Here is a 16,419-nt window from a genome sequence, read left to right on the forward strand (position 1 = left end):
GTTCTTTTCAGAAAATCACAGTCCAATCTATTGAGCTCTCAGTCTTTAAACATCTGCAGGATGACTTAAATGTTGATGTAACAAAATTGCGTTTTACTGAATAGCAGGCATGTCGTATTGGTTCCATGATAACTAAGCCATTTTTGTCTATCTTTAGATGATCCTTTGAACACAGAGACCTTGAATGGTCATGCATTGCCCAGTGGAGTTACTGAAAAAGTCAAAGTGGACATTGAAACACCAGAACTGGTCCCTGAAGAAAAAGACTTGGCGGCAGTGGCAGAGGACCCAGAAGGTACAGTTTTCTGTTTAATCCGGTAAAACTGGGCAAAATAAAGATGGTTGAGTCCTCAACATGTCCAACCGTACCGATAATGTATTTTTGTTGTTGATGTTTTAAGCTCAAGCAACTAATGAGTAAAATTATTTAGTCTAACTGAAGGGTCCTTTCATAGGTTTTGCAGCATGATTATGTTGTAGTTTTGGGAAATTTCTTCACCGTATGTTGTTGCAATGAAATTTTTGCACATCACACCATCCATATCATTTCATATATCATTGTGATTGAACAACATTAGTGAAATCAACGCGTGTGCAAAGAGCAATGTATCAAAATGGGTTGATAAAGATTGTCAATCATAATATAGAAATGAACTGCGTTATTTAGAGGAAGTGTGAGCAGCTTTGGAGCAACAGTTTTATCTTGCTCAGTGAAATGTGGCGAACATGTGGTCAAGTTTTTAATTTACAGTAAAAATAAAGTTGTTTGTAGAACAAGAGCATTTCCTGAGAAGGTTATTTTTGTTCCTGTTGAAGTTTGTTGTATATGTAATTAATGAACATCTCTTGATTGTCTGACCTGCTTAGGAGGTGAGGTGCCCACTAGTGTCTAATGTGCCGTATAGTTCAGTATATTTGGCTTTGAAGCTATAATAAAACCTTTTTTAATAATAACATGAATGATGGAAATTATGCTTTGTATTGAGACCATCTTTTTATGGGTAGTGTGCCATTTAGGCTGACATCATTTTGGAATTTTTCTTTTCATCATAAGTTGTGGGCACACAAGATATGCAAGGGAAACGTCAACACAATTATATTTGTATCAGTTCTTCCTCTTTAATGTTGTACAACAATTCTGTAATTGTTTCCACCACTTTTCCTCCAACCAATGAAAATAATTTATTTTTCATGGGGTTCATTTTGAAGTGGCTGAGGGAATAGATGCACTAAAGCATTAAAGCCACTTGAGGCATTTGCACTGTGTGGAAGAAAATCCATTATAAAACGCTTTTATAAAATGCCACCAAGAGCATAAGACCAAGGTTTAAATAATAAAAAGTTGAATAAATAATTTAAATGAATAATAATTACACACACACACCCACACACACATAGTCATCAAGATGTTTTTGATGTCTTTTTCTTATGCTCACCAAGGCTGCATTTATTTTTTTATTTTAATGTATTTTAAAATGTAATTTATTCCTGTGATGGCAAAGTTCAAAAGCACAGCATTTATTTAAAATAGTAAAGACTTTTAAATTGTTACAAAAGTTCTCTGTCACTTGATCATTTTATTGCTTTCTTGTTGAAAAATGGAATGTCATTATAAATGACAATATATATATTTTTTGTCAGCCAATTAATATAGTTCACAGTTGCTACTTGATGTAATGTATATCTGGTCATATTTGTGTATTAAAAATTGCTTAAAACGTAGCTTATCCAATTAGAATTTTGAGCTAAATTCTCTATACTATTTGACAATGTGCTGATATGACAGTTTAGGGTGCTCTGCTCCTCTGTGCTCAGTAGAGAGGAATGACAGCAAGCCCAGCCCAAAGGCCAGTGAGTCAACCGCTCCAAAAACCCCTACTAAAAAAAACCAGACCTCACTCCCCAAACTCTCTGGTGAGGCCACAAACTCAGGTGTGAAGAAAGGTGGCCAAGCAGGGGGTAAAAAGGTAACCAAGACCACCAATAAGCAGGTCTCCGCTCCTCCACCCAAACAAACCACCCGAACTGCCACTCGTGGCAATGGTGAGTACACGTGTCAGTATTGAGAATGGAGCATTGTGATTGCATGTGTGGGGAACAAGCTCTGCATGGAGGGGTTCCTGCTTGCATCTCTTTCCCCCTGACCAGTCAAGCTGGGAACCAACTTGGTCTTTCGAAGAACAAAAAAAGCTGTCAGAAATGTCAGCAAAATATATCCACATTTGTTTGAGAATGGGCAAATGTGCAATTTGCTGGATTCATGCTTTAACTAGTTTGGGTTTATGTTATCCAGTACTGTGCAAAGTGGTCTCCTGACTCATTTGTGACCCAGTATGGCTTTCTTGTATTGTTATTCTGCTTGCATTACATGTCTCATTGTTAAACATATTATAATCTTGTAATGATGTTTGCCTTTGTGTCTGAATATAATGGTATAATAATTGTGCTGCATTTTGCATGTAACCAGGACTTTGTGCATGTACACCACACTCATGTAATTGTGTATAAACAGGGGCTCATTGTTCCACACTGTGCTGTTCCTTTATCCTTTTACCTGTCCATTGTGTCCCATCATTGGTGGCTTGACGGCTTCCTCATTTAACTGAAGCACTTTTTTATTGATTTATTATTTATTCATTCGTAATATTTTAATATTCTTAATTTCAGCAAATGAATACGTAACACTGTGAGGACCCCAGATTATTTGTTTTATAGTGTTTTGAATTTCCTGGCTCATGTGAATGTCAAACTAAACTCATATCTTTGGTCAGCAGTGACCTTCGCATAGGAAGTTTATTTTTTAGTGGTGAACCTGCATGTGAAAATACACTATCTGATGTTATCTTTTAGTTCTGTCATTATGTCTTAGTACAAGTAATCTGTTTCATTTCTTAGAAAAGCTTTTAAAACACCGCCATTGTTGTTGGTGTAGCCATTAACTTATCGTTTTAAGATCTCTAATTCTCTTATTTCTCTGAATTTCTTCACAGCAAAAACATTGAATCCTAAGAAAACTGCAGGCACATCCAAGAGTTCCACTCAGGCCTCGGGTCAATCATCTTCATCGACCTGCTCGAAAACCCCAAAGAACAACAACTCAGAACTAACAGCAGCACAAGCCAAGTCTGCCAAAAAACCTGCACCCTCCAGGTCACCGCGGCCCCCTTCCAAAACCCCGTCCGAGACTGTGGAAAGCTCCTCTAAAAAGGACCAAAGGAAAAAAGAATTAACCTCAAATGGTAATGAGAAAGCAGGGGAGAAATCTCAGGATGGGAAGGGTGCCGATCAAGTTTCCGAGTCCTCTGCCGAGATGGACAAAAGACAGCCTCATGTTAACCAAGCCACAGAGGAAACATCCTTCACTGGATCCTCAAATGAACTCTCCTCAGACACTTTAGGTGAACCTGTGAGCACAGAGAGCGAAGAAGTGAAAGAGAGGGCAGCGGCAGACCAGATACAAAGGTCAGTTTACATGTTGTTATTTTTTGTAAAATCTGTATTCCTCTAATGTTGTGCTTTTAATATTGATTATATAGCACATGTGCATGTCAATATGTTTCCCCTAAAGGCAAGTCATGCTGTGTGTCATCCTCCAATCAGACGTTTAATGAGATTGGGGTAAATTTACAATAATGTACACTGCTGTACCACTAGTGTTTGGGGTCGGTAAGATTACTTTTTGCATTTATGTGATCCAAAATTCAGTAAAACAGTAATATTGTGAAATATTATTACAATTAAAAAATAACTGTTTATTATTTTAATATATTTTGAAACGTAATTTATTCCTTTGATGGCACAGATGAATTTTCAGCAGCCATTACTTAAGTCTTAATTCATTGTGTTTCCACCCAAAGTTGCGAATTTAACTTATGAGTAAAATTGGAATATTGCATAAAATATTTGCGAATAAAGCAGCGTTTCCTTTCCATGTGTCCAAGAGAACAAAATCTCCACTTCTTGGGAAATTGGCGCAAAATATCTGTTATAAAAATGGAAGTTGCCGCAATCGGTGAAGAAACGGTGGCTCTTTTTTCCTACATCATAAATGACTTGCGTCTCAGAGCATGCAGATGAAACACTATAAATGCTGTCATGTTATATTGCATTCAGATGCCTGGTGTTTGGGGATGTAATCATGTGAGACACTTCTGGGAGGGAATTATACCAAATTATTCTGATGACAGACTTTGGCTCAGGCATTTCAGAATGATCAAACCAACATTTGAGATGATGTGCAATGAAATTGGTCGGCTGTTTAGTTCAGTTATCTAATCACATCCACTATTGTATGCATCAATTGAAAACATAAGGTTTTTTCATGCGCATTTTTATAATTCATGCACATCTTCCATTTCCAACCAGCATTTTTAATGCGATATTCCAAAATACGCATAAAAATAGGTGGTTGGAAACATGATCCTTTAAAAATCATTATAATGTGCTTATTTGGGGATCAAAATGTAATCGTTTAATCATATTATCAACATTGAAAACAGTTGTGCTGCTTAATATTTTTGTGGAAAGCATGTTTTTTTTTTTTTTTTTTTGAAGAATAGAAAGTTAAAAAGAACAGCATTTATTTGATTTTTAACTTTAACTTTAAGTATATGTAGGTGCTTTTGATCAAATGAATGGGTCCTTGCTGAATAACATTATTCATTTCTTTCAGAAAAATAAAAACAAAACTTACTGACTCTAAACTTTTGACTGGTAGTGCAACTATTTCAGCAATGTAACTTCAGGCTAAAGGATTGTTCTTTATTTTTAGTTGTGCTATATTTGTTATAGTTTGCCAAAAAGGTTTTGTAACCAATATTTCATGAGACATCAAATAGACTTTGATCTTGTAACTTGTGTGATAGGAAATGTGGTTAGTGATAAAGTTTTAGTAATATTGTTAGTTGTCTTGTTTGGAACATTATCGCATAATTATATATGTAGTCCTTTCTGATTTAGTTTTTGGATCTCAACTTTTTTAGCCAAACCTACAGCATTGCAGCATTACAACTGCACTGAAGGTGTTATATCAAAATGAATCAACAGGACAGATTGTCAAACTTGTGCTACTTAAAATGTTAAGTAAAAAAAAAAGTGTGATCACTGAATAATCTCACATGTGAAGTGGCCGTTTCTTTTGAGGCACAGCAGCCAAAAACAAACCATTTAGTTCGAACAGTCAGAGAGAGGAGAGGAGAGGAAATGGCCATGAAAAACTATATTATGACTCTTTGCACAAAAAACTTTACTAACATTATAAATGGACCTCATGGAAAATGTTAATTTAAAAAATGAATGATGTTATGACCTCTTTAAAGTCTTGATTATGTTGTCCTCTTTCCCTGATTATGATAACGGCTCATCCTAATGAATATTTTAGGTAAACTAAATGAGTGTTTGGCTTGGCCTTTTGTAGGATTGTTGGGACTGCAGGGGGAGAGAGACAACAAACCGTCAATGTGGAAAGCCCAGAGGTGACCGTCATTCCTGACTCCATTCGAGAAAACCAGGCCAACGACTCAGATGATTCAGATGGACCTATACTCTACAAGGACGAAGAAGAGGAGGACGAAGATGATGAGTATACCTCTAGTACGTGTTCAAGTCTAGTTGTTTAAACCCCTTGTTTCTCTACATTTTCTGTCCAATAAAAAATTGAGCCAAATTAAAATGATGTAAGTGAAAACCTTTAAATATTCTGCTTTTCTGGATATGCATGTAGATTATTCTAGTAAATGCCTGATGTTTATGTATAATCTTAACAGCCCGTAGCACAAGTACAGGTGATACATTTCTTGGAGGTTTCATTCTTGGTATCTTCATTTTAGAAGTTTCTCTTGTAACTTCAAAGAATTTTGGCAAAGCGGATGTCCAAGCCTTTAGTTTGTCAAACTGGAAAAACATGCTGTCTCTAGTCAGCGTTACTTTCTGACATGCTGGTTACTCTGCAGACTTTCCTGCCAGTGCACAATGCAGAGCACATTCCTGCAAATGCAGAGCACATTCCTGCAAAGACTGATGCCTGTTTCTCATTTTCTGTTCTTTCCACACTGCAATTTGAAGATGTTTCACTGGTGTCCGAATGCAAATATATTAAGTTTATTCTAAGGTTGCATTGGTACTAAAGATCTGTCTGATGCCGATCAGGGCTAAGAACTGATAAATGGCCCCTATTGAAATTCTTTACCATTTTAAATGCTACAAGTGAATTAGGATATGGAAACTTGTGATTTTGAGATTTGCTAAAGACTACATTTTACATTCTTAATAAGTTCAGTGTTTTTAAAGATAAACTTTTAAAGTCGGCATGATTTTCTTCCCTTTTGTGTATTCCGACAATCATTTGTAATAAATACTGCCTTTTTCTATAAAAAAAATAATAATAATGGTCAATTTTGATTTCATGGTAACTTTAAGGTGCTTTCACACTTGCACTTTTAGTGCGACCTGGGTTCGATTAATGTCAGAGAGTTCGGTTAGTTCGGATGATGAACGCTGTTTTCCGAACTCTGTGCACACCCGTGAACCGTACCCTAGTCCGCATAAAAAGGGTACGGTTATGGTTGCTGGCGCTTTGAAAACAAAACCAAAGTTTCCAAAAATGAAATATAAAAGTGAGGTTTGCAGTTTTTGTCTTCTATTGCGTCAATGTAATCAAGCATCTGGGGTAAACAGCTGCTGCTTTGATGATGCAAACGCTCTGTGGTTCAGACCCAAATAATTAAATGTGAACGCAATCCCGCGGGGGGAGGGGGAGCAATCGAACTCCGATTCAGACCAGGCAATCAAACCAAGTGAGTGTTAGATGACAGCAAAGGTAATCTAATTGTAAAAAGGAAATTACAATCCAAGTCACAATTAAATATCCGAATCGTGTACGATATATATCCAATCAACCTATAATGATACATTTAAAAACAACAACTCAGTCAATAACAAATATGCTACCAATATACTATCATATCATGCATCAATATTTTTCTTTTTAATAGGCTCCCTTGCCATGAAAATTCGACGCAGGGACACACTTGCTATCAAACTTGGTAACAGGCCCAGCAAGAAGGAGCTAGAAGAGAAGAACATTCTCCCGCGGACCTCCGAGATGCAGCGACAGGAGCTGTGGCAGCAGATCGGCTGTAAACTAGTGAGGTACATTAAACCATCCTGATCTGTACTGCTAATATATTGGATACTAACGTTGCCAATTTATTATAATCAATGTACTATCATTGGAAGTTTGGATACACCCTACTGAATTTTTGTTTATCATAATCTTGTTTTGTAGATGAGTATAAATTGGGCACCTATGAATTTCTTTACAAAACGCAAGCTAAAGATTCATCAATAGTCTCTGTGGTTCCTCACAAACGGACTCTTGTTTTCTTCCACCCATAGACGGCTGAGTCAAAGGCCCACCACAGAAGAGCTCGAGCAGCGAAATATTCTGAAGCGTATGTCTCCTGTCACTATCTCATTTACATAGTTTGTAGACAGTTACTGTTGTTTGGGATGCCCTGGGCTCCAATGTTTGTTGTTATTTATTACTGCCTCATAGACACGTTCATTGAGTCATGGGCATCTCTATGTGTCTCAGTCCCTGTGTCATTTTGCCTTTTCTGTTGCCTTTGTTTCGTGTGATGTAATTGATGAAGACTAGGAATGTGATGAAGCTCAAACAAGCCGTAAGCTCTATGCTGACAAACAGGGAGGTGTAAACATTTAATCAGAGTTGCCTTAAGCTCACTGCTTACCTGAGATATAGTTCATCTTGGCTGCAAATATCCTGTAAAGGTAATGTCCCAATTCTAGAGTTGTAGTGTATAAATCAGTCATTAGTATTGTTTCCTGAAGTAAAAGTAAGCTACATTATTTAAAAAAAGATATTGATAACTGAAGAAATCATATGAGTAAACTAACACTTCGAATTGTTAGGTTAACTTAAAAAAATGGAAAAAGGTATTTAATTGTTTTGGAAATCATATAACATCATCAACAACAGCAGGTTTACGGACCATTTAAAGCAATCGGTCAGCGTAGGATATATAAAGAATCCTTAAGAACTGCTCATGGTCCCATGGCATATTCAGTATTTTTGGCCAGTGTTACACAAACATATTTTGGACTCATCAGTGAGCATGCTTTCATTCTAGACCATTATTTACTGTTAAGCTAAGCTGGTTTTCACTGTACTCTGATCACTTACTGACAAGGAGGACTAAAAATCAACATTGTCGGATACATGCTGTTTAGTCTTAAATGGCCTTGGTTGTGCTAAAATGGAAAGTTATATTCTCTGTTTTGCAATAATTGTCAAATATTTAATATGTAAACTTCAGAGCAAATATCGGTCATTGGATAAGATGATAACTAACAAAATCATTTTTCTTATATCCCTTTAGAGAAAAATGAGGAAGAAGAACAAGAGGCCAAGCAGGAGATTAAAAGAAGACTGTCCCGAAAGGTACAACCTTCTGCAATTTTCTTTGAGTCAAATTCTCATAATTTGTTCAATCTATCACTAATGTATGGATTTCTGCTACATAAGAAATAAAATCATGCCTTGGTAAATAATAATTATGACATAAGTTCTTAAATTATGAGATGAGGTTATAATTGACATTTTTTTTTTTTTTCATAATTTACATTTTATGTAAATTAGTTTTTAAAATCTTATAATTATGAATTAGTTTGTCATCATTTCAATTTATTTGAAATAAATGTATGATTTTTTTTCTTATGTGGCAGAAATGAGCCTCCATAGAAATTAGATGTCAGATATTGAAAGATTACAGGTATAAATGTAATGTATTGCTCTAATTTCAAATAACACACAACCTGTTACTTTAGCATAATGCTCCATGAAGTTATGAATCGTCATAAATCAAAATCATTAATGTGACATCATTGTGGGACATTGCACCACCTGCTGGCCTTACAAGGAAGTTACAAAAAAATGTGTCTAGTATCTCAATAATGCATCACTTTTAAGAACAGGGCTTGAACTAATCAACTTGACTAAATGGCTTGTATTTGAATTTATTATTTAATAAGTTGAGATGTTATGAAAATAGATTAAAGAGTCAATTTGATCATGTCATTAACCCACTAGCTAACTCTTAATTGTAATGTGTGAGGTGTTGTGAGGAGTGAGAAAGAGATTTATATTCCTGACGTTTTGTAGAAGTGGCCAGAAGTGTCTGGAAGTCTGGCAATTTTAATTTGGCCCTTCTAATTTAGTATGCTTCTAATGCCCTGTGTTATTGAGAGAATCTGGGCAGAGAATTTAAATGGACTGATCTATAAATTAGATCTATAGTCATTTACAGAGATTTTCCTCAAAGTTGACCTGTTCTAGCTGAAACTGCAATAATAGACAGTATCATTAGACAAATGACTGCAGGCACTTCTTAATATTTTCACTTGTAAAGGCAGTCACATCTACCATCACGTGCTTCATTATCAAAGATGCATTTTGTTTGCCATTCATTGTTTCACTCACATAAGGTATTACTTACAGTAGGCTAGAAGGAACATGTTTAACTCCTATTGAAAGAGACTGCGCACACATTAAAAGGTGACTAAAGGAATTGCTCTGTGTCTGTAGCTCAGCGTCCGGCCCACAGTCGCAGAACTGGTGGCACGTAGAATTTTGCGGTTCAATGAATATGTGGAGGTCACAGAAGCAAAAGACTATGATCGGCGTGCTGACAAGCCCTGGACCAGGTTGACCCCTGCAGACAAAGTAAGCCATTCCTCTCTCTTACTGTTGCTTTAAATTGTGCATGCTGTGCTGCATAGAATTGTAAAGACACTTATGCACATGCAACATGGCAAATGTTGGAGCATCATTTTTCCCATTGTAAATAACAGAATTGTCCAGAAGATTTAAAAAAAACATAGATAATGTTTTGGTGGTAAAAAAAAAAAAAAAATTGTTAAACTAAATTCAGTACTTTTTACTTTTAATTTAACTTATAATCTATTTAATTCTTTTCTGAATAAATATTTTAATTGATAATTTTTGGGACTATGGGAATCTTAAGCTAATACATTCTTGCTTAATTTTCATAATATGTAGATTTAAAGATCTTTTGGTGACACTTTAAAATAGTCTCATTTGTTAGCATTAGTTAATGTATTAACTAACATGAACTAACAATGAGCAATACATTGTTACAATATTTATAAATCTTTGTTAATGTCATTAATTGTTTGTTCATGTTAGTTCATAGTGCACTATGTTAACAGAATACAACTTTTGATTTTAATAATGTATTAGTAAAAAAAAAAAAAAATGCTGTAGAAATAGTTCATTCTTAGCTCATGTTAATAACTAAAGTAGTTAACTAATGTTAACTAAAGAAACCTTATTGTAAAGTGTTGCAGATCTTGTACACGATTTTTACATATTTTAAAGCACAAATGCTTTAATAGGTCTCCTAAAATGGAAATGGTTCAATCTAAAAAGAAAAGAAAAGAAAGATCAGTATTAAAATATTTACCCTCATGTCATTCTAAACCTGTTATCTGCTGTATTTGTTGTTGAACACAGTTTTATGGATTTATAGTCCCCTGGTCTCTGTTAACTGTCAGTTTATGGACAAAATCTACATGAAAAAAATATATGTTGTGTTCCAAAGTTAATAATGACACATTTTCATTCTATATAACTAATTACGATTTATGAGTGATAAACTTTTATCAATGCATGTATTACCTGTCTATATTGTTAAATGCATAGTTTATATTATACAGTTGATGGTCCTAAAATAAGTTATGTCCTCTCATCTATAAGTTGGAGAATATTGCTTCAATATCAGAAGATCTCTTGCCTTTTGTTTGGTCACTGATGCCACCTACTGGGCATGTGACTGGGCATGTGACTTTAAAATATGGTGATTTCACAAATACTTGTGTGGTCAATAGTTCATTATAATGAATAGTGCTGTTTTTTTTCAGTGAACATAAAACAGTATATTAACATATTGTATAATTCTAATGTGAATAGTGCAGTTTTTATAATACACTACTGATCAAAAGTTTTTTTTTTTTAAAGAAAATAGTTTTATTTAGCAAGGACACATTAAATTGATCAGAAGTCATAATAAAAACAATTATAATGTTTCAAAAGATTTCAATTTTAAATAAAAGTTGTTCTTTTGAACTTTCTATTCATCAATAGAATCCTGAAAAAATGTATTACTGCTCCACAAAAATATGAAGGAGCACATCTGTTTTCAACTTTGATCACATTGTCACTAATGGCTTTTTTTTTCTTGTCACAGGCTGCTATACGTAAAGAACTTAATGAATTTAAAAGCAAAGAAATGGAAGTCCACGAAGAAAGCAAACAGTTTACCAGGTACGTTTGTGTACTACTAGCAGCCTGGTCAGGAGGATGAAAGGTTTTTGGCTATAGTCCAGTAGGTAAACTGTCATTGATACAGTTTTAAATTAAATTATGCAATTGACATTAAAGCTGCAGTCCGTAACTTTTTTGGGTTAAAAATTATCCAAAATAATTTTTTTAGCAAGTACATAACCAGCCAGTGTTCAAAACTATCTGCTTCCCTTAGCTCGATTCAAAGCGGTAAGCTTGTAATAATGTTTTTAATTCCAGTGGTACTGGTGGATTTCCGCGGGAGATTCGAGCATGTCTTTGCGTCATTACGTCACATCTGTACACATAAAGAGACTCTCGGCTAGTAGGCTATATTGCGTGTGAGGATGTTGGAGGTGGAGATTTATAGCCTTTTCTCACAGCACTTGATATAATTCAACTGATCAATTTGATGGCGGATCCAGGAAGGTTCAAACGTGACAGTGACAACTGGAGATTCACCCGTTGTAAAATGATTAAACATCAGCCTTTCACTGACCTTCAGTCCACCGCTCAGAGTGTGTCAATCTGTCTGAGATAGTGTGGCTGTTCCCACAGGAAAATGGTCCTCTTAAAGGCACAAAATGTACAATTTTTGGATTAAAATATCCAGAAACCACTAGAACAATGTTATATATTTTGTTGACTTGTGTACTTACATTATCCCAAATGTTTCCCACATTGTTTGAATCCAGAGAAATCGGCTATTTTAACCAGTGTAGCGGCCCGTGTCATTGCGTCACCTGTCAATGATGTCATGTCTGTGTTCCCTTCGATTTCCGGTTTTACTTTAATATATTATGTATTTTATCAGACAGATGAGCAACTGTTTGGATACCTTTGTCGACAGAAAAACGAATCATTGTTATATAGTCGAACACTGTTAGTCTTATTGTTTGAATCTATTGTTTTCTTGATTTACTGTGAGTAACATGTTTATACCATGCCTCAGAGACAACACTATTTTGTCAAATGGCCAAGATAGAATAATCAGAAAGAGCTTTATTGGTAGTAACAGTAATACAGCATTTTCTTCACCATACAATATATTTTAAAATGAACTGCATAGCATTTAGCAACAAGTCATCCAGCTTTTATTAATATTCTAATATTAATCTAGCTTACTGCAATGTGGTCTCTTACCAGCCACCGTAGTAATGTTACAACATAACTTTCAACACATTCAAATGTATATTAGTATGATTGTTTTGACCAAGTAAAACAGCTCTGCGTTACCCCACAATTTTAATTCATCAAATAAAATAGACCTGTATGTGTAGTAATTCAGCATTTGCGGGTATTTCATTAGAATGAAATAAAATAATGTGAATATACAGTAAGTGATCAAACGTAACCATCAATGTTCAAATCATAAAATCTTACCTTTAAAATATGCATAAAGCGAAAGGAGCGACAGCGGCATAATGAAAACAGCAACGTAAAATGTCGCAGTCTCTGCCCCGCCCGACTTCATACCACAGATTACCACTGAGTTAATAAAACTTGAATACATTAGCTCACCCATAAACATGATTTCTACCTGAGTCCCGTCAGATTGCTTTCCATCAGCTGTGGCGGTGAAGACAACTCCCATGATTCCACGCTCGTTCACGGCATCGTCAAGCTAACCCTTCGTTATTGTTTTGAATAAGCGACTTCTAGCGGCACAAATTACATACTGTGCCTTTAAAGGGATATTTTGCCCAAAAAATTAAAACGCCATTTTCTCACTCTGATGATGTCAGCATTTACTCACTCCGATGATGGTCCAAACCTGTATGTATTTTTTTTCTTCTGCTGAACACAAAAGAAGATATTTTGAAGAATGTTGATAACCAAACAGTTTCAGTTGCCATTGACTTACATTGTATAGACAAAAAAAATACAATGGAAGTCAATGGGAACTTAAACGGTTTCTCTATCAACATTCTTCAAAATATCTTCCTTTGTGTTCAACAGAAGAAAGAAAGTAATGCAGGTTTGAAACAACAATAGAGTGAGTAAATGCTGACAGAGTTTCTCTTAAGGTCCTAAAATGTGGTGTGAGCATGATGGGGTAAATGTGAAGTACAGCGAAAAGTCACATGATGTCTATCATCACAGTCGTTTTTGCAAATCACCCTGAACGGGTTCAGGAAATTTATAAACCAATAACAATTTCATTATCTGATGTGTTAGACATCTACCGGTATGTATCTGGCAGGACTCTTTATTCAGCAAGTGTAGTGTTAATAGAGCAGCTGATAGGGTCTTTTTATTAGCAGCAAGTCTTTCCACTCTAGATGCTTCTTTTCCCCTCTATATTGCTCAGATCTGTTCTGTGTCCTGTCTGCTAAACTAGCGTCTGCTGTCTCTGTTTTGTGGCAGGTTTCATCGGCCCTGAGGCGGTGCCTGGTGGAGGGGGTGCTGGATCTCTCTTCCTGTCTCTTCGCCATGTTTCCTGCCGAGAGGCTAACAGACGGCGGCAGCCGGCTCTTCTCTGGCACCGGATGCACTTTGGTTATTGCTTTCAGCCACTAGGGGGCTACAGCGTGGCTAAAGATGGGCCTGGAATGCAATTATGAACTGAAACGAAGAGAGAGAGAGAGAGGCTTTCAAACAAGATAAAGCAATGCAATTGTTTTTTTTCATATCAGGAACCTTTTTTGCACACACTAATGACAAGACTTACACTCTTTTAATTTAAAGTGTCCCTGATATTTTCGAAAGGTTCACTTGAGCACAACAGTGTAAAACTGAGCGCGTGCGGTGACTCAACAGTGGCTTACGTTGTTGATGCGTGCAGCTCTGAGGATTGTTTTTTTTGGTGTTGTATATATTACATATTTCTTGCTGTATTCGTGCAGAGTCCAGTAATATCTATGAATATCCATGCATGTGAAAAAACATTTTATACGACTCATGTATCTGGTTCTGTGTCCATTACATGGATATTGAGGTCCATTGTTATGTCCAGGTTTATTACTGCCATTATTCCTCTGTATCCAGATTAAAACCGTCCTCAGTATAATAGAATGTAATCAGATTTATGTTGTGCCTTTACAGTGTTGTTTTTTTTTTCCTTAAAAAAAAGTCTGATTACTTGATATACATGTGGTCATGTTGTAACATATCTTCTATATAATTGCTGTTCAGGAATAGACTATCATCATATGTTTATGACAGAATCCATGTTTATTTAACTTGCATTATACTTTCCCCTAAACATTATGACAGTTTTCCCAAAATTCCAGGTAGTGTCTCATTGATTTGGCTTTTAGGTTGTACATTAATGTGGTGAGTTTTATTAAGTACAGTGGTGCCGAACAAGATGTTGCACGCAATATAATGTAGTAAAACAATCGTTTTAACTCAAAATTGGAAAGGGCTTCTAGTCCATTATTTTAGTCCATTATTGAATGTGTCAGTATTGCATTATTGCACATTTTGGTGCTTTATATAATATCTGATTGTATGTCAAAATACAGAATTTGCTGGACACTCACTTATGTCCATCTTTTAGCTTTTTTTGTTTTGTTTTGTTTTTTGTTCATGTTGTTAGAAATTGGGGAAACTTTTAAGTTATTTCAAATCAATTGTACAGTCTGTGTATGATATATGTGAATACAGTATATTGCAGTATATTGGCTTGATTTATTTCGCAGAGAAGCATTTAAAGGGGTAAGAAAGCACATTAACTTGTATTAACATTCTAAATGTTTATATTTAGTTAGACCTTGGTTGAACAGCTCTCGCATTTACAAATCGCCATTTTAGATCACATTTCTATAGATTTCATCAATATTTAATCATGAACCATTTAAGACGTATGGATTATTGGAGTATATATTGGTGTAGTTTACACATTTGAAATTCTCATATTGTAGTGAGAGATATGTTCATATTTAAAGTGTATATGTATATCTTCATGTTTTAAAACAGTATCCAAAATAAGCCAAATCTAACAGTAGATCTTATAGGGTCATATTTTCATTCTTTCTAATTAAATTGTCTTCAGTGTTGGAATCATTTTTGAGAATTATGTGGTGGTTTTTTTTTTTTTTACCACATATTAAATTTAACACAAAATGTCAATTTAGATGTAATGGAAATAACTGATCTTTGCATATGAATGTATGTGTATATGTATGCGTGTATGTATGTATATATATATACACACACACACAGTATATATATATAATGAAAACGTAATATATCTATTACATTTAAATGATCGCAGATCACTATTGCCTTATTTTGTGCTTAATGAAGATAATGGGCTGAGAAACTAAACATTATAAGTGCATTTGTTTTACAAATTATTTGTGCAATGAATGAAAGGAAACAAGGACATCTGGCTGGGGGGTTTTTTCATGGTGCAGTCAACTGTAAAATCCATGAGCATTTTAGTCAAACAAAACTAGAGGATTCCTTGCAAAATAAGCAGCTTTCATTATAATCTTTGATTAAGTGTAGAGAGCATAAATGCCATTTGTACAGCTTTTTTAAGATTTTATAAATCATATTGTATAATTTAGAAGCAATTACTTGATATTTTATGCTGTACATACTAAATTATTCTGAGCATATATCTATATACTTCGACAAGCTGAAAGGCTAACTAGGTACTGTATGTGAAAACTTTTTATGTGAAGATGCATTTTAAAATAAGCTACTTTATTGTAATTGCACTGGCATATAAATAAAGCCATTTTAATGCATCTATAGATTCATACAGCAGGAGACATTATCCTGCAGTGGCTAGATTGTCGATATTAAGTCGAAACGATTGTATTAACGTCATTATTGTAAGTGATAAATCAGACGCTTGCTATTGTAAATACTGGATTTTGTCCAGGAAATCTTTGTGCGTAAGAGGACTAAAGGAGTCAGCTGTGCTCTTGAACTGTTTTCCCAGTGACGCACTACAGTCATGCATTGAGTATTGTGCATGTGTTTCCTCTAACTGTGGATCTGTAATGACCCCCCCAACAAATCATCATTCTTTGAAGCTGTGTGCATTATAAAAGTACAGTAAATGACATGCAATAGTCTTATTT

The 16,419-nt window shown here is 35.1% G+C and overlaps 1 protein-coding gene across 6 annotated transcripts in view; it reads left to right on the forward strand.

The window, feature by feature from the left end:
• The window catches only part of phactr2 (phosphatase and actin regulator 2), a 39,645-nt gene extending 25,206 nt beyond the window's left edge, over nucleotides 1-14,439 (forward strand). For 3 of the 6 annotated variants that reach the window (XM_056257155.1, XM_056257159.1, XM_056257157.1), the window contains exons 4-13: nucleotides 158-295; nucleotides 1,816-2,043; nucleotides 2,991-3,462; nucleotides 5,417-5,592; nucleotides 6,993-7,149; nucleotides 7,396-7,451; nucleotides 8,400-8,461; nucleotides 9,605-9,742; nucleotides 11,286-11,362; nucleotides 13,748-14,439. In XM_056257155.1, coding sequence (XP_056113130.1) covers nucleotides 158-295; nucleotides 1,816-2,043; nucleotides 2,991-3,462; nucleotides 5,417-5,592; nucleotides 6,993-7,149; nucleotides 7,396-7,451; nucleotides 8,400-8,461; nucleotides 9,605-9,742; nucleotides 11,286-11,362; nucleotides 13,748-13,763 — 1,520 coding nt within the window. In that variant the 3' untranslated portion in view covers nucleotides 13,764-14,439. The remainder of the gene's footprint in view (nucleotides 1-157; nucleotides 296-1,815; nucleotides 2,044-2,990; nucleotides 3,463-5,416; nucleotides 5,593-6,992; nucleotides 7,150-7,395; nucleotides 7,452-8,399; nucleotides 8,462-9,604; nucleotides 9,743-11,285; nucleotides 11,363-13,747) is intronic. The other 3 variants (XM_056257156.1, XM_056257158.1, XM_056257160.1) reach the window with 2 other exon arrangements.
• Nucleotides 14,440-16,419: the final 1,980 nt, after the last annotated feature.

This window comes from Rhinichthys klamathensis, unplaced genomic scaffold (genome assembly GCF_029890125.1).
Source record: "Rhinichthys klamathensis goyatoka isolate OS25496 unplaced genomic scaffold, OSU_Roscu_1.1 h1tg000135l_1, whole genome shotgun sequence".
NCBI classification, from domain to species: Eukaryota; Metazoa; Chordata; class Actinopteri; order Cypriniformes; family Leuciscidae; genus Rhinichthys; species Rhinichthys klamathensis.